General features: G+C 40.6%; 1 protein-coding gene across 2 annotated transcripts in view; it reads left to right on the top strand.

Moving 5' to 3' along the window:
- The first annotated feature begins 4,569 nt into the window (after window positions 1–4,569).
- The window catches only part of LOC111222945 (ubiquitin-like modifier-activating enzyme 1), a 32,696-nt gene continuing 14,970 nt past the window's right edge, over window positions 4,570–22,295 (top strand). Inside the window, exons 1-21 of one of the 2 annotated variants that reach the window (XM_022746876.1) lie at window positions 4,570–4,749; window positions 4,832–5,000; window positions 5,465–5,599; window positions 5,846–5,952; window positions 6,046–6,136; window positions 6,418–6,550; window positions 6,729–6,826; window positions 6,919–7,068; window positions 7,239–7,403; window positions 7,588–7,692; window positions 7,813–7,893; window positions 8,405–8,560; window positions 9,221–9,386; window positions 9,499–9,695; window positions 10,732–10,796; window positions 12,313–12,523; window positions 14,600–14,674; window positions 15,715–15,916; window positions 16,009–16,094; window positions 18,270–18,362; window positions 19,378–19,569. In XM_022746876.1, the coding sequence (XP_022602597.1) occupies window positions 4,703–4,749; window positions 4,832–5,000; window positions 5,465–5,599; window positions 5,846–5,952; window positions 6,046–6,136; window positions 6,418–6,550; window positions 6,729–6,826; window positions 6,919–7,068; window positions 7,239–7,403; window positions 7,588–7,692; window positions 7,813–7,893; window positions 8,405–8,560; window positions 9,221–9,386; window positions 9,499–9,695; window positions 10,732–10,796; window positions 12,313–12,523; window positions 14,600–14,674; window positions 15,715–15,916; window positions 16,009–16,094; window positions 18,270–18,362; window positions 19,378–19,569 (2,724 nt within the window). In that variant the 5' untranslated portion in view covers window positions 4,570–4,702. Of the gene's footprint in view, window positions 4,750–4,831; window positions 5,001–5,464; window positions 5,600–5,845; window positions 5,953–6,045; window positions 6,137–6,417; window positions 6,551–6,728; window positions 6,827–6,918; window positions 7,069–7,238; window positions 7,404–7,587; window positions 7,693–7,812; window positions 7,894–8,404; window positions 8,561–9,220; window positions 9,387–9,498; window positions 9,696–10,731; window positions 10,797–12,312; window positions 12,524–14,599; window positions 14,675–15,714; window positions 15,917–16,002; window positions 16,095–18,269; window positions 18,363–19,377; window positions 19,570–22,295 lie in introns of both variants that reach the window. The other variant, XM_022746875.1, reaches the window with a different exon arrangement.

The following is a 22,295-nucleotide window of genomic DNA, read 5'->3' as shown; positions in this document are numbered from 1 at the left end:
TGAACTAGTCATTCAGTCAAGTCATTAACAGCCTCTAAATCTGCGAACAAAAGCAGGATGTTACGCTCACCTTCAAAATAAAAGCACGACAGGAAAAAGCTGATATGAAATCTATCAGGAGTTCAATTTGTTTTTTGATGCTCTCAGCAAAACTTTACACATTCACATGGCAACAGAACATGAAATAGACTAACAAAGAATGAAACAGAAAAAACAATTAGTCTAGGCTATTTAAAATAATGGACACAACAAAATATACATACATTACATACATACATTTAAGAGCTTTATAGATTATAAGTCTTGTATGAGAGGGGCCTTTCGAAAATAATGCCACAAACAGTTGACTCAGCTGTCTCTTTATTTAATCCCAGAACGACTCTGTGTTGTTGTTGTCATGCTGCAGAATGATTGTGAGACCGATCAGATGGCTCTCTGATGATAATGCATGATGGATAAGAATCTGACTATCCAAACTGCTTCACAGAACTTCTCACAGTATGATAAGCTTATTACATTATAGGCCATAGTCCCACACAATTAGATCATTGTCCAAATGCATGTGTGCTAAAGTAATACTATAACAAATAAACAGTAATTTTACAAGAACACTATGTAGTTCACAAAATAACATTTAAAGTCAAGTTTCTTGAAAAAAATCAACTGAAATGAAACATCCTTGAATTTGAGTAGAACTGTTATTTTAAATAAATAAGATGCATATTAATTCAAATTGTCCCCAATATTGTGCCATTGCATGAGCTAATATATATACATCTTTTTTTTCTTTTGTCTCTTATAGTTTATTTTGTTGTTTTTTGCAACACCCACTGTAATACCACTTCACACATTCACACATTCAACAGTGTCACCTGCTTGTGATGAACCCACGCAGGAAACGCTGCAAGATTCTCATTAGTAATAGATTTTAGCTTTATTTTGAAGGTTGAAGACCAGAAATGACGTCGTCACTCTGACTCGCTTGACTCTAATATTCCCCAAGTGGGTGCAGCCCCTGTCAAGCCGCGCCCGCAACAAGGATGTGTTAAATAGTTGCGAAATGTGACCATCTCAAAAATATCCTCATCGTTTCCTTCCCAAGAGTCATATCATATCACCATCTGCAGCCCCTTTCCACTCAGGCACTATTGTGTCAAAGTTTGTGGAAAAACTCTCTCACCATTTGAAAAATAGTTTTGTTCTATCTACGTCTGTAGGATTTTTGCCAAAAATGCATTGCTTTCAGATGAGAGATGAAGTTACTCTTCAAATATAGGCAACTCCATCCAGGAAGATATGAAAAGAATGTCTTCACTCTCCAGTCAGACCCACTCTTTTGTGACCTTAACAATAAATCGCCTAACAATAGTAAAAATAAAGAAAGTAACAAAACATAGGACTGCCATAAGGGAAGAGTTAAATAAGTTGACACTGCTGGATATGGCAATTATATTATTATAACCTTATTATGAGACTATAAATCATCATACAGTGTCTAAATAGAAATGCGATCACTGACAAAATGAGGCATTATAGATCGAGAAGTTAAACATCTACTGACTGAATCCAAAGTTCAGAAATCACAGACTGTTTGAAAAATCTGCATTACAATATTCCTCCAAAGAAAAATGCAGTTTCACTGCTCCAACCCTCAAACCATACGGATCCAGTGTTATTAATCTTAATGTTACAGAGATAAAGTTTGATAAGTACTGCAGCAAAAAAAAAAAAAAATGCATGGCACTGAGAAAGCTGTTTTGATTGGAGCTTGACAAGGACTTGGTGGACTGAGGCTGTAGGTATGACAAGACTAAACAAACAGTGTGTTAAGGACATCGCATCCAGTCCTCGAGTTTCTGTCTGCTCCTGTGTTAACACATTGACTCATAAGACAGGGAGTCAGGGACCAAACAACCATAACATGCAGGACATGGGGCTATGCAGCTCAGATCAGGTCCATACATGGGATATTTTGTGCCGCTATTAACAGGAGAATCTCCAGAAATGCAGTCATGTCTGAGTTTGAAATTCCCGGGGAAGGTTTTAAAATAAACTATAACTGCCATAAAATGGTTATTTTTTCCAACTCAAGTTTTGTGAGTGGCCAAAACTTCTAGTCTAGATCAATTTCTTGTCAAGTTTCATGTTTAAGGATGTGTTTAGAAGTTCATGTATGAATGTGTACCAAACACATATATTATATATACAATATATGGTGATCATCCTAAGTATTAAATTCACACAAGACAATGGAAAATGATGGCTTCTCCAGTCTACGAAAACATACATAAATAAAAAAAAAGAAAACCATAACATTTCTGATTATGTTTGATAATACACTATATTATCTACTGGTTATTAGCTATACTCTTTGTTAAACATTTCTTGTAGTGCAAAAAAAGGTAAAAAAAATAAAATGAAACTGTGGAAACTTTTCAGTTTTGGTTAAATCCAGCTGATTCTTATATTTACACATTTACACGCCTCATAAAGACAGTGAAGAAACATTGATCCCCATTTCATATTGAGAGGTACATATTACCTAACACTGTATCCTGCTTGAATACGCCTGTATTTGGAGCTATAGTAGATGGCTGACGAGAATCAAAGAAAGCAAAGACAGAAAGAGGAAGGAGATAAACAAACAATTGTTGGAAAACCATGCATGACAGTGACAGTAAGATTACAACATAAGATTACACAAAATTGTTTATATTATATGGTGTATTGCAATAATTTTCACCATCACATGGACATTGACGCTGATTTCAGGTTCATTTTTAGCCCCTGAATTAGTCTGTTCCTCCTTCACACGCCACAATGAGCTTAGTGGTTGGCCATCTTCCTGACTCTACTTGATACATAATGATGAATCATGTCTGGTCACTCCTAAGCATGCACTACTTTCTTCTAAATGAGTTTTCTTTTGACTCCTCACCAGACTGAGATTGTTGAAATTAATGACACAGACATTAAGCAATATGAGGGTGTATCTTTGTTATTGTCTCCATGGAAATTTTAAAGATCCCCTCCAGGCATGATTTATGGCATATATAAATACCAGTGTTGGGGAGTGGTGAACTACATAGTAACTTATTTACATTTTGCAGTAACTTGCTGGTAGTTCAAATATATTCATATGTGCATAGTTAATCAAGTAGTTAAATTACTTTTGGGGGGAATTTTATTGTGTAGCTAACTGAAACAATTTGGAGCCATCAAAGGAGAGGAATTATTTTTTATTTTTTAATTCTCGTTTACTTCTCTACTGTAATTGAACCTCCTTTGACCAGCCCTGCCCCCTTTTTCGTCCATCCTGACCACTGTGAGGATATACTCCGGCAATGCATTTGTCAGGAAGTCCACACCACAGACTTGTCCCTTGTGTAATGCATGTGCAGAAACCATGGGCATGCATTGCTCAGTGGTCACACACAGCTACAACGTCATCATGAACAAACCTCCTGAATCTCAGCCTGAGGAAGAATCACCACGGCCAAACTTGAAACTTGTTATTTTATACAAAACCAAAGCTGACGTTCCAGCACTTTCCCATGAATAGTGAGGTATTCTAGCTTTTTGGTTTATGTTATGTCCTGTAAACAAGTATGCAGTTTTTGCAGTGACCTCAACTGAGTGGCATTTTTTGTTGGCATGTGACTTTTTTGGATTATATTTTGTTATAATTTCATATCACATGTACATAATTCTTTTTCTTTTAACAAAGTAGTTTGAACTACTTTTTCTAAGTAGCTTTAGTTAAGTAGCTTCCCCAACAATGATAAAAAAAAAACTCAGATTTGAATAATAATTTCTGACTGGTATGGTTTTTCCACAAAAAGTTAACAAATTAAAAAAATCACATGTCATACATGTTCCACATTGAAAAATGCATAATGTATGAATATGCTTAATTAGCTCATTTCAAAAGTGTACACTGCTCCTGGACACTGCACAAAGACATCTCCTATATTTCACTGGGTGTATTCCACAACACTTGAGTAAGTTGCATCTTGGCCTATGACAGGCTGCCAAACCAGCTGCGATGTGTCAAATCCTGCTCGTACATACATGTCTTAAACTCAGATTTAAAGTGAGCACTGAGAAATCTCCCTCTCCAGCAGAAGACTGTGAGACAAACTCTGCACATACATCATTCTGCACTGTCAAGTCAAACATCCAAGTGAAATAACAATACGCAGATTGCATTTTTGAGTGGAAAGGGAGTGAAAGTTATTATGGAAGGCCAATTCTTCAAAGTTTCTGCTGCAACATCAGGTATTAGCTGACAATAATTTGGACCTCAATGAGCAAATGAATACATTTAAGGTAAAGTTTCACTCTCAAATCTTCCAGTTCCACCTTCAAACCCACATTCAAAAACAGGGAATGTAAACTTTAATATTCCATTTTTTTTTTCACATGAGAAGTCGGGAAACAGTGAACAGTCCCGCGTCGCCCTCTGGTGGCCAGACCAGAAAATATTTCTTAGCACAATGAAAAACCTTGCTGAGGATTATCAGAAACGAAAGTGAAATACATGCATTTCATTTAAAGCAGTCATTTCAGTATATGCCCCTGTATTCGCTTTCTCTTCCTGGTTCTTCCTGTTCGGTTTCTGTTTTAAGGTGTCAGTCCAGCTGAGCCTCTTCAGTTCAAATCGGATAGTTCATATAGGAACCTGTTAACTGCAAAGTGCAACATGTCAGAACCCGGAGTGATCGATGAGGGATTCTACTCCAGACAGCTGTAAGTACATACTGGTGAGGGATGAAGTTTAACTGTACAGACTGCTGGTAACACAGTTTCACCGTGTCTCCCACCTGCACAGGTATGTCCTGGGGCGTGAGGCGATGCAGCGGATGGGCACAGCCAGCGTCCTCATAGCGGGAATGCGTGGTCTTGGAGTAGAAATAGCCAAGAATGTGATCCTGTCCGGGGTCAAGTCTGTCACGGTCCAGGACGAAGGTCACACACAGTGGACCGACCTGTCCTCACAGGTGCTGATTCTGGGGTGTTGATCAGTTTATGATCTGTTTAATTGTTGTCTGATTTTAGATAATTTTATGACAATAATAACACATTGTTAGATTATTAAAAAAAGACCTTACTATTTAACTATTTAAATCTCACTTCAGAGATGAGATGATTTACATTGAGTTTATTGGTGATTGTAAAATGCTTTTTGAGACAAAGACTTACTTACTTTCACTATCACTTACGTTCACTCCCCTCCACCAAAAAATGATGATAAAGAGATTCTATCACACAGCTTGTAACTTTGAGTTTGATGGTTTATTCTTGGCCTTGGAAGCAGCTGTTGACAAAAGATTCGAGAGGTGGGAAATTTCTACCATTTCTTGACAAGTGAGCAAACTGATGAAGACAGATGAAGGTGTTGTGATACAGTCAAAAGCTCCAGAACAAGGAAGCAGGTCTACTCATGATTGCATTTTCCCACCAGTTTTTCCTGAAGGAGTCCCACCTCGGTCAGAACAGAGCCACATGTTCCCTACAACAGCTGTCAGCCTTGAACCCACGTGTGCATGTGTCAGCACACATCGGACCGCTGGATGAGAACCTGCTTCTCCAATTTCAGGTACTTTATTAATGTTTAAAAAGTTTTAAAAAGTTAAGTTAACCAGTTTAAAATTCTTTAAATTACATCGACTCCTGCTGCTCGTACGAAACAGAAATTTTCTCGCTTCAGCAGATGAATGTGAAAACAGCCTTCTAGTGTCAAACTCTGCACACACATCATTCTGCACAGTGAAGCTCAAACATCCAAATAAAGCAACAACAAGCAAAATACTTTTCTGAGTGGATGGATACTGTCACTTCGCAGGTGGTGGTCCTCACTGACTCCTCACTGGATGATCAGAGGCGTTTCGGTGAATTCTGCCATAAATGGGGAATAAAGTTCATTGTGGCAGACAGCAGAGGACTCTGTGGGTAAGTGGGCAAGAAAAAAACTGTCAGAAACTGACAGGATGTACTCAATAATGGAGAGAAGCAAGAAGTGAAAACTGTGTGGTTCATTTGCAGTCAGTTGTTCTGTGACTTTGGGGAGGAGTTTGTGGTCTTGGATCAGAATGGAGAGGTTCCTGTATCGGCAATGGTACAATCCATCACTAAGGTAATGCCCTCCATTTGTTTCATGTAAGTGGCCTATTAAGATCCTTTCTAACGCATCCATCCATCCAATATTCATGACTAGGTGTATTTTGCATCTGCATGTCTTTGCACTATAAAGGAAATCCAAAAAAAGCACAGGAAGTACATAAAAAAATAAATGATTCCCAATCCCAACTGTCTGTTACATGTTTTCTTAAAGGTGCAGGGAATGAGCTTACTTGAACATTATTACCAGAATGTTTCTCTCAGATTTAAATGTCGTCAACATTATCTTTATTTTAGGATAATCCTGGAGTGGTGGTCTGCACAGATGACCAGAAGCATGGATTTTCAGATGGCAGTTATGTTTGTTTCTCTGAAGTCCAAGGCATGACGGAGCTCAACAGCATCGGCCCTGTGAAGATCACAGTCTGCAGTTAGTGTTACCTTACTATGATGACTGGTTTCTGTCCTCTGCTCTTGCAACACACTGCATAGTGATGAGTCGCACTCTAGCCCTCCACATGGCACTCAACATTTTCAACCTTTCCTATGACCATGAGGTTAAAAATTGTCATGAGAATATTTCATTTGTATGTTGCTTCCATCGACAGGCCCTTACTCCTTCAGCATTTGTGACACTTCAGCCTTTTCCAAGTATGAACGTAGTGGAGTGGTGACTGAGGTTAAACAGCCTTGCAAGCTAAATTTTGTAAGTATTGACATTTTGTTTGAACTTTCTCAGTTTTCTATCTTGAAAAAGTGCACACACTGTTAATAAAATAATTGCAACATAAATTGCAGAAACCACTAAGTGAGGCTCTGTTGGATCACAAACTCCTGCAAATGAATGACTTTGGAAAAATAGCGCGGCATAAGACCCTGCACTTGGCTTTCCAAGCTCTCCATAGCTTTGTGAAGAAAGAATGGCGACTCCCTCGTATTCGGTCTCAGGTCAGTGAAGGGTACAGGATATTACATCCAATAATTCAATTAGTTTTACAAAACAAATCGTATGCCAAGTTAAAAATAAAATAAGTAATGAACGTTAATCAGGCTGTGATGCTGTAATGGGATAATTAAATTATTATTTAGAGGATTGTTTCCCCTCAAATCCCGTGTAGTCAGATGCAGATGCCCTGGTTGCCATAGTGAGAGAGCTGAATACAGTCGCACAGCTGGAACAGCTGGATGAAGTTGCCGTGAGAAACCTGTCCTACACAGCCCAGGGTGACTTGGCTCCTATCAATGCTTTCATTGGAGGCCTTGCTGCCCAGGAAATAATTAAGGTGAGGTCAAAGGTCAATGCCTGTAACATTAGTTTCATCCTCTGGTTTTTGATGAAGCATGTTAACACTACTATTATAACATTGTATATATTATATATACATAACTTAGCATTTACTGCGTGGAGGTGTTGTATATACGTAGCTGATTGTACTTTGCTCTGTGCACTCTATAATGTTCCTGCAGGCATGTAGTGGGAAATTTACGCCTCTTCAGCAGTGGCTATATTTTGATGCACTGGAGTGCCTCCCTCAAGGGGAGAGTCAACCGACAGAGAGCTCTTTTTCAGCAGTGAGTTAAAAGATTCCTCAATTTCAACATTTCACATGTATCAAACAAGAGCGGTCCATCAGACTCATATGAACCAGATTCAGGTCTAACTCAGCTTACTTTTCTTTTCTTTTCTGACAGAAAGGCACAAGATATGATGGACAGATTGCTGTGTTTGGGTCGGCCTTCCAGGAAGAGCTCGAGAGGCAGAAGTATTTCCTGGTGAGGGCAGGTTTGACATTTGTCCAGCAGGGGGCACACTTTGCACTGGAAAGGAAGGAGCTCCATATGTGTTTTCCTTTGATATTGTCTGGTGTTAATGATGGCACATGCAGGAAACGGCTGTGATTCAGGTGGCATTTCCTGCCAGTGTTGACCTTGTGGTCCGCAGGGGCCGTTCAGCAGTGCCAAGCCTTTCTCTGTTTCCTTTAGCTGTGTTATTTTTACTGTTGTTTACTGGCTGTGTGTGTGTGTGTTTGACACAGAGAGAGCGCATGCATTTGTTTTTCTTACCACTGTAAAAACACCACACAGAGTGGAGTATCAGGGAGGGAAACAAGTGACGTGCAAGCCTAGATTACTTTCTAGTTGCTACAGTGCATAAGAGAAATGAGAACACTTTAAATATTTTCAGCATTTTGACAAGTGTTGACATTTGGTGAAATTCACTTACACAATATGATTATATGATACTTTTCTTCTGATTCTCCCTCTATTCCTGTCTTATTTCAAGGTTGGAGCTGGTGCTATTGGCTGCGAGCTTCTGAAGAACTTTGCCCTCATTGGCCTCGGTGCAGGAGACGAAGGGCAAATCACTGTAACAGATATGGACTTCATAGAAAAATCCAACTTGAACCGCCAGTTCCTGTTCAGGTCTCAGGATATTGGGGTGCGAAAACACACAGCATAGCTGATCACAACCTCCTCCCTGTAGTGAACACTCTCACATGCCATCATAACTCACTGGCTCTTGTTTGACCCGGTTAAGTGGAGGGGTCACAGGGCTGTACTACTGCGACGGTCTGAGATGGCTTGGGTCAGACTACACATAGATTCCACGTTTCCGTCATTTTTGGCTGTCTTGTTCTGTAGTTGTTTACTTTAGGACTATATCGGGCAGCTGATCTCTCATGTCTCCCGATGTCTAAACAACTTATGTAACATGGTTCAGTGCAGTTAGTGGGTATGTTGACGAAACCCTTCAAATGCTCTGAATTTCTGAAGAGAAATGTGCGGATTCTTACTGTTATATAAGTTATAAAAGAAGAGTAGGCACTCAGAATAGTGTGTCCTGACAGTACAGTAAAAATATACTGTATGAATCATTAATGACCAAGGACCTCGTTAGACATTACCTTTTTCTGATTTCTTGGAATAGTTTCATAGAAAGACCCAATAACAAATCTGGATATTAACTTCATATTAAATAACATTTTAATTCTCCCTCCACCTGCCATCTCCATCATTGTTTGTGTCTGATCTTACCTACATTGCTCACATATATTATCTCCCAGACACACCTCCCATCTTCTCACTTGTACATGAACAGAAACCAAAATCGGACATTGCAGCCAAAGCAGTCAGAGAGATGAACCCACAGATGAAAATCACCGCTCACCAGAATCGTCTGGACCCTGACAGTGAAGGAGTGTATGGGTCTGACTTCTTCAGTGGTCTCGATGGAGTGGCTGCAGCCCTTGATAACGTGGAAGCCAGTGAGGACACTTACTCCGTCGTTGTTATATCGTTATATTAAGTTCTCATTACGACAGCGATGATACGTTTACTGTGCATATTTGACGTTTAACGCCTCTTTTTGCTGCACAGGGGTCTATCTCGATGGACGCTGCATTCAACACCAGAAGCCGCTGCTGGAGGGAGGAACTCTAGGAAGCCAAGGTCATACTCTGGTGGTGGTGCCTCACCTCACAGAGTCTTATGGACCTGCCAAATCCAGTTCTATTAATGCCATCCCACTCTGCACTCTCAAGAACTTCCCTCACCGCATCGAGCACACTCTACAGGTTGGATGTAGACCTAGACTTAAGTCTAATTAAACTTTGTGTTCACCCTAGCCGTAAAACAGATGAATTGCAGAGGTAGATTCACTGAATGACCAGAAACATAAAATAGGCCTTACTTAAAATGTTTTGTCAACACCATTAAGTTTTTTATGGGTAAGCAGAATTTTATAATACTCAATGGAGAGTTTGCATTGGTCTGCAATACACTGAAACATGTTTCTTATATTTTCCATACCTCATTTACATATATAGAGGGCCATCTACAGCCATGCTAGCAGTTCTACGAGGCTGCAATTAGGCACAGCACTCGCTTTGGGTGAACTTGCGTGCTAACGTAATGTTTACCATTCAATTGTTCACCATGTATGTTTAGCGTTTGAAAATTCTAACATGTACTAATTAGCACTAAACACTAATTACAGCTGAGGGTGATGGGAACGCCATTAGCTTTGCAGTTATTTGGTCATAAACCAAGTATTAAACAAATCAAAATTCTGACCAGATGATCAAGCTAGATGGAAGTTAAAAGATCTCAAAAGTTACTACACCTGATCCTGAGGGTGGACATGAATGCCTGCACCAAATAGTTGTCAAGATATTTCACTAAAAACCAATGTCAAGCCTGCGGAGGCGCTAGAGAAAAAGTCAGTGAATGTCCAAAGTCATATGAGTCATCCTCTGGGGACCATGAATGTTTGAACAAAATATCATGGCAATGGATCTGATAGTTGTGGAGATATTTTAGTCTGGACCAAAGTGGTGGCTCAACTGAACTGCAGAACAGCATTGCTATTCATACAGCCACCACCAATCCACACGTCTGACACTGTCTGTTTTAGAAAATTAGAAAATATAAATAAAATTTATTTCTGGATTGCTATTTTGTGTTATTTTTGGTATACATGTTTTTTCTGTTTTTCTGATCCCTCAGTGTATTATTACACAGCATGAAAAGTCACCATTTTACAGATTATATTATTCATAGCGACATACGTTCTGATTTCTTTACACTAACTTGCCATTATTATTCCTTCAGTGGGCCAGAGACCAGTTTGAAGGACTGTTTAAACAAACACCTGAAAATGTGAATCTCTTCCTGAGGTAAGAATTGATGCCATCCTCATGTGATTTCTCTTTTTCCACAACAAATGTTTCCTGCAACAAATGTGAGAAACTACGTACACCAATCTGCTGTCACATAATAACCACTAGTTGCTCGTTTTACGACGCTTTTCCGCTCTCTTACAGAGCATTCCAGCAAACCTACAAGCTAATGAAGTGGTTCAAGCTCATTATTTTGTTTTATTAAGAGGAAAACATGTGGTTGGCTTTAAGCAGTAAACCTCTTGTAAAAATAACATAAACAGTCTGTCTTGCCAAGGCTGTACTCTGTAATGTATCTTTCACAGCAGCTCTTACACTATTTTCTCCAAATAACGGATTAAGTCTCTCGGCTTATTAGAAGACTTTCTGGTTTAGAAACATCTACTGAATAGACAAACAGATTAGATTAATGCAGAAAACATACTATATCATGTTAAAGAACTTTTGAAGTGACTGTACTGGTAATATTTATATTTATTTGAGATGAAAAAAAAATTGTGTCTGAAAAACACTGAATTTACCATAAAGAATTGATCTAATGGTAACGTGACAGCACACCAGTAAAATGACCTTCCAGGCCCAAACTGTGTCTGAGCTTTGAGCCTCGGAGCCTTCCTAATCCAGCCATGTTTTGACATGTCTCTCTGGTTGTTTTGGGGAGATCTGATATAATCTCCCCTCATTGTAAAGTACTTGTACCCTTTGTTGTGTCTTTTAAAAAAATGTGACTAGAGCAGCAATTGTGCTTGTTAGTTCACACAGCCAATAAAGTTTTTAGAAAGAAGAAATAATAAGAATAAGTAAGTATTATGTGTTTAGGAATACTCTATTACTCCATACTGTAGTGTTCTGTAGCCAGACTATTGTACAGTCATGGAAAAAAAAAACTTTCTGGACATTTTCATGAGGCAGGTCAGCTATGTATCACAGTCCAGTAAATTTGAAGTCATGGTTAATGAGGTTATGGAAGGGAACAGTCACGTTTTGTTGTGTTTTTCTTCCACTCTTGCAGCTCAATGCAGAACTATGACTCTAAATGTTCCTGTTTAGACCCGTTTCGGTGTGTAACAACACGCAGAGGAGGCAGATCTGTTTTTTTTCCACAGTGCTATGCCGTGTACTGTGAGTTGGCACGCGATTGTGGCGCAAGAACTGTCCAGGCTTGTGGGTATAGGATAGTACTGACCGGCAAACTACAAACTTACAAAACACCTCACTTTCACTCCATGAGTTCACTGCCAAACATCAGAGAAATTCCGTCTGAGTCATGGGCTACACCCTAATTCACAAAGACTTGTTTAGTCATTCTTGCCTGTGCTTGACAGAACCAAATGTTTTTCCATGCGGACTTTCCCAATTTTAAACTATTAGCCAGATAGTGCTGCAAATCACAAGTTAGACCTCAAGGCTGTATATTACAACTAGATATGTAAAAGATACTTGCCCTGTCTTACTATACTATACTGTATCTCTGTCATTAAATCAAAAGGAATTTCTGCACTTTTTCCTGCAGGGATGAAGGGTTCGTAGAGAAGACTCTCGGCCATGGAGACGCTGAGGCCTTGGAGGTTCTTGGGGGGGTGTGGGGCAGCCTGGAGGTCATGACGGCTGGAGGAAAACGTCCAACCAACTGGGAAGACTGCGTGAGCTGGGCACGTTGCAGATGGGAGACTCTCTATAACAACGATATCTGCCAGCTTCTGCACTGTTTTCCTCCCCAACAGGTGAAATTGCACTCGAGGAAAAGTATCAACTCTCCCTAAAGTCAAGTATAGAAAGGCTGTAATTAATGTTTACAGACACAAAGGGGCACTGTTGTGTGTCTTTGTGCCTGTGTGTGTGTGTGTGTGTGTGTGTGTGTGTGTGTGTGTGTGTGTGTGTGTGTGTGTGTGTGTGTAATGTCTTTGCATTCAAATTGGTTTCACACTGCAATGTGGCATTAACACATAAGGAATGCCAATCAAAGTTTCAGTAATGCAGCGTATTTCCCCAGGCTCAGAGACCACTGGTAACCTTGCTTGAAATCTGAACCACTTAAAGCCAGTGCTGATAAATATCTCTGAGCAGCTCTGAGGGTTTGTAATCTGTTGAAGCATGCAGACAGAGTGATGTCATATGTTGCTGTCACATCTAGTGGGGAGGGGCGGGGGCTACAGCTCAATATCATCCCAAACAGACCCCAACTAACCCCAGTCCCAGTCCAGAAACTGGCCGTTCCTACCCTCAGTATGTGTCCCTGCAGGGTTGTAGAAATCCCTCTTCCAGTCATATCTATTTAAATGTTTATAGCAGGGAACTAAATCCTCTGTACAACTATTGATAAAAACACAACTTTTGGTATTATTATGACAGTAAAATGTGTCCCTTACAATTAGCATTCAAAGGAATCCCACCATAAAAAAAACACAAAGAAAGAAAGGAAAACTCTTGTCCTAGTTACCTTATTACCCTTAGTTTCATTGTGCTTTTGGAACGTCAAATTTTGACCACAGACTTTCTGAGGAACTGTGATAAGGCAGCTAATGTCAGTTAACTGTCACAAACCACCCTGACAGATACCGGTACACAAGCGTGACAGATGACCACACATTTGATGTAACAGCTACTTTGGTTGGCGTGAGCCCCCACACAGAAGTGAGCTTGGTTCTGCATGTGTGTTTACATAGCGTTTGACACATAGAACAACGGCTGGATTTAAAGGAAGACATTATGTAGCCTACACTGATCAGAATCTGCACACAAGGCTCAAGTCTATGTCAGAGAAAGAAAAACTGACTGAGGGATTGGCCAGTGTAAAATATGGATGTAGCTAAAATGACATAAGAGATTAAAGGCCTCATTAATTTTTTTTAATGCAAACAGATAATGTTTGTGCATGCAGTGTATCTGCTGTATCTGCTCATTGCCTGCTAATGAAATGGACTACAACTAGTAAATCAGTGAATTGAAGGAAGATTTGCTGTTTTTTACTATTTCATACGAATGTAAATTTAATACCAGTGGTTTTTATGACAACATTTTGGCTATCATGACTTGTGATGATATTGTTTAATTATTTATTATGTTTTATAGATTTCATGATTAATTATTTATGAAAAAAAGTGACAAATGTCAAGTAACTTTTCTTCATATTGCTCATAATTACAAATTTGCCTTGAAGGGCTTTACAGTCTCTACAGCATATGATACCCTCTATCTGCAGACTTCAGATAGAGGGTATCAAAAACTCCTAATCAACCTTTTTAAGGACAAAACCATTGTTGCTGCCCTGTGTTGCCCGCAGGCTGTCTGAAGCCTCACTGTGAAAAGGAGTTATTGACGCCTTTTGGCTGCTATAGAAAACTCCCCTAGAGTGAAGACTGGCACCACCAGTAGGAAACTCTCTCTTTCCCAACATATGGACCATTTGGCAACATCAAAGCTCTCAGCCCCTTTGTTCCTTTATCAGACATACAAATTGTGTAGTCAACACACAGCTGATAACAATATTAGTCGGGCTGTGCTATGGGGAAATCTGCAGGCCTCCTGCCGTGCCACAACACAAAAGAGTGGGGATGATATTGACATGCTGTGGCAGTCATGCATTGAATATGATGTGACACTCCTGTCAAATAAAAGTGTTTATGTTTGGATTATAATATTGGCCCTTTTATATCAAGGACATAGATCACATCGCTTTTGTCACTGGCTCATTATGCTGAACTATACTATATCAGAGTAGAGGTGACTCTCGTGTTTGAGTATGTTTTGTTTTTTACAGCTGTTGCTCATTGTGAGGATTTTCTTCTGCTTCTCTTTAGATGACCCCCACTGGGCTACCCTTTTGGTCTGGATCGAAGAGATGCCCTCACCCGCTGACCTTTGACCCTAACAATGTGAGTAGTGTCTGGTCCAATTCCTTACCCTAAAGCAGGGCACAGGAGTGACTGAAAAATGCCAAAGTATTTGGTGATGATCACTCACATTCCTTCTTTATCTGGTCTGCTAGTAGTTCTTCCTCACTGTGAGCATACACTGGATTCTTATCTGAGCCGTGAATGCAACTTTAACTGCATATGGACAATGAAAGGCAGATAATAATCTCACTAACAATGCTCTCACATTAAGTAATAAACGAGGTAATGAGCTGATATTAAGCTGACGATGCTGTAACTCAGAAGGTTGTACTGGTGCACTGCTTGCAGTGAAATGGTGGCGATCGGTAGTGTTGGATTGCCTCTCAAAGACTTTGAAGTAATATACTGCTTTCCTCTGTCTGTTAATCGTCATCATTGACAGACAGTGTTACAAATGCAGGTAACTTTCTTTTAGAAAAGTGCAGAGTAAAATGCTGAGTGATTTGACCATTGCGCCGGTGCAGTATTGGTAATATGAATTGTAAAATATTTATTTGAAACCAATTTATGTGTGTGAAATTTACTTGAGAAATGTCATCTTAATAAATACATACACAGAATATTAAAAAAGAACCAAAAGCAATTCCTACAGCGCCTCCTACTTGTAGCCGCAGCAGAGACTGCAACAAGACACAGTAAATGTGCGTGTGTGTGTTAAGACGGAGAGTGAAAGGGATCGAAACAGCATTTGTTACAGCTTCCTATTGTTTCATGGAAGTAATTTGCCATTAATGCACTACCTTAATATCTCTCTGCTCCTCTCCCTTTTTTTTGTAATTCCCCCTCTACCGTTTCATGCTGCAGGCAGGTCTGCTTTAAGGACTTAGTGCTGGGTCAATTTAAAGCAACCATTTTTATTTTGTCTGTTCAGTATTGTCCACAATGTATCTATAACTTTGTCTTTCCAATGCATGTAAAATAAACACCCTCCTGAACCGTACGATACTTAGTATGTGTCTGTTTCATTGTGGAAAGTGTATTCCGTCTTAACTGTTTGTATTTTGATCTCGTGTTTTTAGACTACCCATATGGGGTATGTGGTGGCAGCAGCTAATCTGTATGGGCAAATCTACGGGATCGAAGGGACAAGGGACGGTGCTTCCATCAGAACAATCTTAGAGACAGTCGCTGTACCAACTTTCACTCCCAGCTCCTCTGTGAAGATTCATGTGACTGACAAGGAGATGAAGGAGGACAAAGAAAAGGGAAGCGATGACGCAGGTGAGTTATTTTAACTCGCTTTTATCGTCTGTTACTTCACCTTACTTCCAGGGCATTTATTTACTATCTCTGTGTCTTTGTGCCAGAAAAAGCTCGACTTGAGGAGTTGAAAGGAAAATTGGCCTCAACATCTCTGAAAAGCCCAACCATGCGGATGTACCCCATCGATTTTGAGAAGGTAGGGCAGGAGGGCAGGGACACCTCTGCTGCACACACTGCAGAAGCTGCAGACAGAGAGGCGGCTGAGCCTTAGCAGGGGAGCTACACTCAAATCTATAGGCGCTTTCAGAATATGTCTTTTTTTCCCCCCCTCCATCATTGGGTCCTCAGTGACCCGAATCTGAGCTGTTCCCCAACACACCCACCACACAGATCCTGCTTGTATTCTGTGCTCACTGTTTTAACGCCTGGAGCTGAGATGTGTATTTTAGAACTGTGCATCCTGTTTGCAAAAATAGCAAAAAGAGAACAGCTCACACAGAACAGATTCATCTCTATGGGCCTATGTGAGAGCTGCATCAGCACGCTTTTGGTGAAATGCAGTGCACTTAACAACTTGGGAAAAAGACGTACTCCCTTCGACTGTGTCGACGCAAGTCTTTGAAGTGGCCCACTCTGAACCCTGAAGGCAGATTTCCCCCTATAACACGTCCATTGTGAATCTACCCACCATCACAGTGTCTCCTCACACTCTTTCACACCACCTCTCAACAAGTCATCACTCTGTGCCTGGACTTTAAATCAGGTTTAGCGCTTGGCTGGCAATTGAAGCATCTGTGGCTGGGTACACGGAGTAAAGAAGGAATCTGAGACCACAGGCTAGACACATTTCTTTAACCAATTTTCAATTTTCAAATATGATCTCCTAACCAGTTGTTTCGGTTGTCCCAACCCTCAGTCATACCTTGAACAAGACTGATTTATTTGTAAGAAAGTAATCTCTTGTGTATAGTGTCCTCAAATCTCCTTATTCTTCAAACATGGCCACAAAACACCTGTAGAACAGACAAGCAAAGGTGTCCCCGTTAGTGCCCAATTATGTCCATTTTCAAGACTGTTTTTAGGACATGTATTGTCCACCATTTTTTAACACAAGGTTACTAAGTCAGTCAGAGTATCCTGTGCAATTATGCAGTGAATGTCTGTCACCAAATTTTTTTTTTTCAGTTTTCATAGTAATAAGTCAGTTTACCCAATGGTATAAAGCCATCCAAATGCATCCAAGTGTTTTCTAATAACTTTATGTGTAATAATGACTGATTCTTTAAGTAATACATAATTATATCCTGCGGGGATATTAGTCCTCTGCATCTGATTTACCTGTTGACCTTTACCTCCTCCAGTGAGTTCCTAGGTTTCCATGGAAACCTCAGAAAATTTGAAATGATTAAATTTCTCACCCCTTAATAAGATTTTTCTTTATCTACATGGAGTTTGGGGGCAATGAATCCTCTTGGAGACCTTTATATGGACGTGGTCACAAGAAGCAGTGGCTAGGAGGCGGTTGCTTGTATCATGATGAAGACTAGTTTACAGGAGAAAATCTTTACTGCAGGTGTGGGGAGCTCCAGGTTCAACAAAGAGCTACAAGCATCACAGAAAGGATATAGCTGCTGTAACTGCAGAAGTGAGTGCTTTGACTTTGAGAGGCTTTGGAAAGTGACTTTCAGCCAGCCTGAATTAAATTCCGGTAAAGCATTCAGCGACTCAGGTGAAGCAGTAATGAAGGTGTATGAGGTCAGTCAGGAACCTATCGAATGTCATCTTGAATAAGAATGAGATCCCCGTACTACTGCACTCCCCCTCCTCTTCATTTTTATCCCTACGTGCCCAGGTCATGCTGTGGATAGATGGAATGTGTGTAGGAGGGTTTCAGAGGCATCAGGTTGCCCGCTTGGAGCTTCCTCACAATCCCTAAAGCCATCCCTGAGTGACAGTCGCCTTCCTTGCCTTTGTAGGGCCGCAGCAGCAGAGGCATGACCTCACTGTCCACGTCGATCACAACAGAAATCTGATTTCCACTGCATTCTGATGGGGTGACAAAGTCAGGTATTAGAGTGATTAAAGGGACACAACAACAAAGCCTTCAAAGCTTCAGAACCGCATCAGTGGGAATGTCACTTGGCATGGACATGGATGCTCTCATGCCTCTCCGCATTTTGTTCAGTAATGTAGTTAGTGCTGAATGTAGAGTTTCAAACCTCTTATTAAACTAATGTTGTTTAGTTTTTAATTTTCTAAGGGTGGGTCTAAAAGTGTATTTGCCTTTAAGTTTACACAGAACTGTAGATGTGTATTGCTCTTGTGTTATATATGAATGACTGACACATGGTTAACATCTCCCCTGGCACAGGATGACGACAGTAACTTCCACATGGACTACATTGTTGCTGCTTCTAATCTGAGGGCAGAGAACTACGACATCCCTGCAGCCGATTACCTCCAGGTCAACATTTTCACTATATGCATCGTCTAATAATAAAATCTCTTTGAAGGGTTACAAAAAAAATATATACAGGAAAATCAGAGAGATGAAGCTGAGGTCAGAAACGGTATAGATTCGAAAAAAATACCGCAGACTGCTCCCCCTCCCTTGGGGATATGTTTTTAGTTGGTGCTGCACACACCTGCCCTGAAGCCACAGAAACAGCCCGCTCACCTATTGTTCCGGGAGCACAACTAATCACAGCACTTTACCTGTCGCCTGGGAGGTGACACCTGAGCCGGGCCTTGTAGCAACCGCTGCTGCAGACACACACAGCCGAGAAAGACGTACGGTGGGGGGATGGGTACCTGAGCTGAGCGAGAGGGGACAAAAGAGGGTTACCCTTGTGTAATCATACAGAGACCACGTGTTGTGTCTTGTTTGGGAATAATGTTGTACCCTTACCATTTAACCCTTTTCACATAAATGCTTTTTCCATCACAATTTGTTAGGAATTTTTGCAGCGTCAGAAAAAATATTCAGATATTAATTTACCAACTTCAAGTAGCAATACCTCAAAAGAAATACCCTGCATTCACATTTTTACTCAAACTAAAGCACAAAGGCAGAAAAATGCACTAAGAGTATCAAAGATAAAAGTACTCACTATAACCCCCATCAGTTTTATATTGTTTGCTACTTGACATACTGTTGAGTAGTTTTATATATAACAATGCCTTGTACTTTAAAAGCTGATCATATGCTTTGCATTTAAAACCTGGAACTTCAAAGTAGCTATAGCTGTAGAATAAAAGCAGTGGAGTAAAATTGTAGTGGAGTTGAAACAATACTTAACATCAAATGGAAATACTGTGCAAGTACCTTAAAAGTACTTGAGAATACGATCTTAGTTGCTTTCTACCGATCATCCCAGTAGGATTTTATTTCATCTCAATAAAAGATAATATTGAATTCTTGTCTTCTTCATTACCTACAGTGCATTTTAAAAGTAAACTTCTCTTTGTCTCCTGCACAGAGTAAGCGCATTGCTGGAAGGATCATCCCTGCCATAGCTACCACAACAGCTGCAGTGGCAGGCCTGATGTGCGTGGAGTTGTATAAACTGGTGCTGGGTCACGAGAACATCAGCTCTTACCGCACAGCTTTCATCAACCTGGCTGTCGAGTACTTTGTTCTATCCCAGCCGTCCCGGCCCCCCAGCTTTGAGGTGAGTAACAGCTCTGTACGCCCACAGCCTCTTCTAGTTATGCTTAGGGATTTTGGGGGGTTTAGGGATCTATGAAGCAGTCAGTCACCAACAGGACCTGAGTATAAGGCACTTTATACAGCCTGACAGACTCCTACTGTATATGCATTTATAATTTAAACCCGTCTACTTTGGGGATAAATCTGTTGAGTCCTTTGTAGATTTATGTCTTTCCTCACTTGCTGGAGAGCATTAAGGCATGAATCAGTGCTCTCAGAGTAACAGACCACTGCTAACTGTCAGTCTCTAGCATATGAGCCAAGTCTTTAGCTTGCTCTGAGTATAATCCTCAGGGTATTTCAGTGCAGGTAAGGCACAAACAGATCCATGTCTGCTTCTATGTTTGCACAAATTAAGTGAATTCAAAGTAACTGTAGTTCAAAGCAATAATAAAGAAGCTCATTCTCTTAAGACAGAGTCCTTTCAGGATCATATCAACCCTAATGTTTGATGTCAGGTTTTATAAAGTCACACTAAGTTCATTATGCTCTATAGCTTTAAAACATAAACACGACTCCTGGGGTCACAGGTCAAATCTGAGAGGATGTCCAGTCAAATAATTTTGCTGCCCTCTTACAGGCCTGACTGCTTTTCCCTCGATATCTCACCTCTGTGGGGAATCAGACACTGGAGTTGCCCTCCCCAGCTTTCTCACTCGGGGCACCGAACCTCTGACAGACAGGGGTCAATGGGGGTCAGCGTGTGGGGTAACCCTGTCCCACGGGACGTGAGGGTGCAGTGACGGGGGCTCTGAGACAGTGTAGGTCTGGTTTCAGCTTTGGTTACAGGCAAAAATGCTGCAGCTGCATAAAAGGCTGCTGTGATGACAGAGGCAGCTGTGACTTTCAGTGCAGTCCTGAAGTTCCAGACATGCCCTCTCTCTTATGTACAAAGACCCTGGTGTTCTCACAGTGGTTGTCTGTAAACTTGGGCAGGTCAATGTGATTGCACATACAGTGCTTTTATAATTTTTTTTAAAAAACGGCTTCTGAAATTCACTGGCCTGAACACAACATCGCGCAGTGAGTGATTGCAGTCACGGAGGCAGAGTTCCTGACATCATCCCAGCCGGAGGGTTTTATATTCGAGTGTTGAATCATTTAGTCAGAGGGATGGGCAGACATTAGATTTTCCAGACCCAGGCTTTTTCAGTGAGGCTTATAGTGTTGCAGCATCAGCGTTTAAGCTTTGTGCCATTCAGTGGTGGAGACAGAGCAGAGATGGGACACCAGCAGAGGGAAAATGGCTCGGCTGAGGAGGCCCTGGGTCAGTGTTTTGAGAGTTAGGGACAAATCTTGGAGAGCGAGGAACTCACATGTGCGGGGTACGTTTGCTCACAGAGAGGGAGGTGGTTGGCTGCCAAACCTTGTAGCATTTGAGTGGGAGATGCTCTAATGTCTGCCAAAGAAAATGTTTCAGAGGAAAAATCTGCTCACTGCAGTGATTGATAATCTTGTCTCAAACATATTCCCCCTTTTTCTATTTAGTGCATGACCCACATTTTCAATCTGAGAACACGTAGCAAAAAGATGGTAACGCAGAGTTAAGAATCAAATAGCGTCACTTTTTGCAGTTAACATGATCTCACAAATTTATGTTATTTGATAGAGTAAATATCCTCAATATCCACATTGAAGTGATTCCAAACTGCCCAACCCATAAAAGGCCAGGACAGTATTATTGTGCCAACTCTGCATATATGTTGGCTAGTAAGTAAAAAGTACCAAATATTATGATTATTGAGGAAAATGTCACCAATTACATAGTTTGTCCTCCGATTGAAACATGCAGCAGGACATGCAGCATGCAGTCATATTCCAGTCCAGAGACAAAGGTTGTCTGTAGCTTCCTGTGTGATGCTTATTAATATTTTAAATATATATGCTTGTCTTTGCTCCAAAGATCTCCTGTGTTTGACCTGTGGTCTAGACATTATTTCACCAAAGGAAGGGACAATATAAGGTTGAAAAACTATAAAGAAGTCTTGTTTATAATCCTTCATATATTTTCGAGCCCTGTTATGTAGGGCTGCCACTTTTCAATACTCTGATATGAGTTAATAAAGGAAAATTAAGGGCGTAATAGCAAGTAAGAGCCCGCAGCAATAAAAGCAGAAACAAAAGCAACATGCCCGTTAATATGAAGGTTTCATCACACAGCTTTTGAAGCAACTGCAGTCGTGCAGCTGTTAAATATCACTGATCAGACATGCAGTATCAAGAGCTCAGCTTACTTTTGCAATGACTTAGGCCTCTCCCCTCATGAGATCAGTCTCAGTTCATTAATATCAAGTAACAACACTCACAGCTCAGTGGTAGCACTGGTGGCCCACCCAGTGTTCGTCCAAAAGTTTACCACATCACAGCATTACCAGATGTTTGGCAGCCGAGCCAGAAAATATGCTATTGAGATGAATGTTTTGATTGAAGCCTTTTGGAAAAGGTGTTTTAGATGTTAGCTACATAAATGTTTTACACGCTACAGTATAACAAAAATAAATGACTGCTCGTTCTCCCACGGTACCAAACCTTTTCCAAAAATTGTTGCTTTAATGAAGCTGTTTCCCATAATAGGAAGTTTCTCTTGCTTTGCCCTGCTGCCACTATCATCCGTATGGAGGCAGAAATATGTAAACAAACTGGAGGTTGTCCTTGTCTGCTCAACACTGCAACTCTCAAGTATCATTT

Source organism: Seriola dumerili, unplaced genomic scaffold (genome assembly GCF_002260705.1).
Source record: "Seriola dumerili isolate Sdu_G_001 unplaced genomic scaffold, Sdu_1.0 BDQW01000109.1, whole genome shotgun sequence".
NCBI lineage: Eukaryota > Metazoa > Chordata > Actinopteri > Carangiformes > Carangidae > Seriola > Seriola dumerili.
This window is presented reverse-complemented; position numbering and strand designations above follow the sequence as displayed.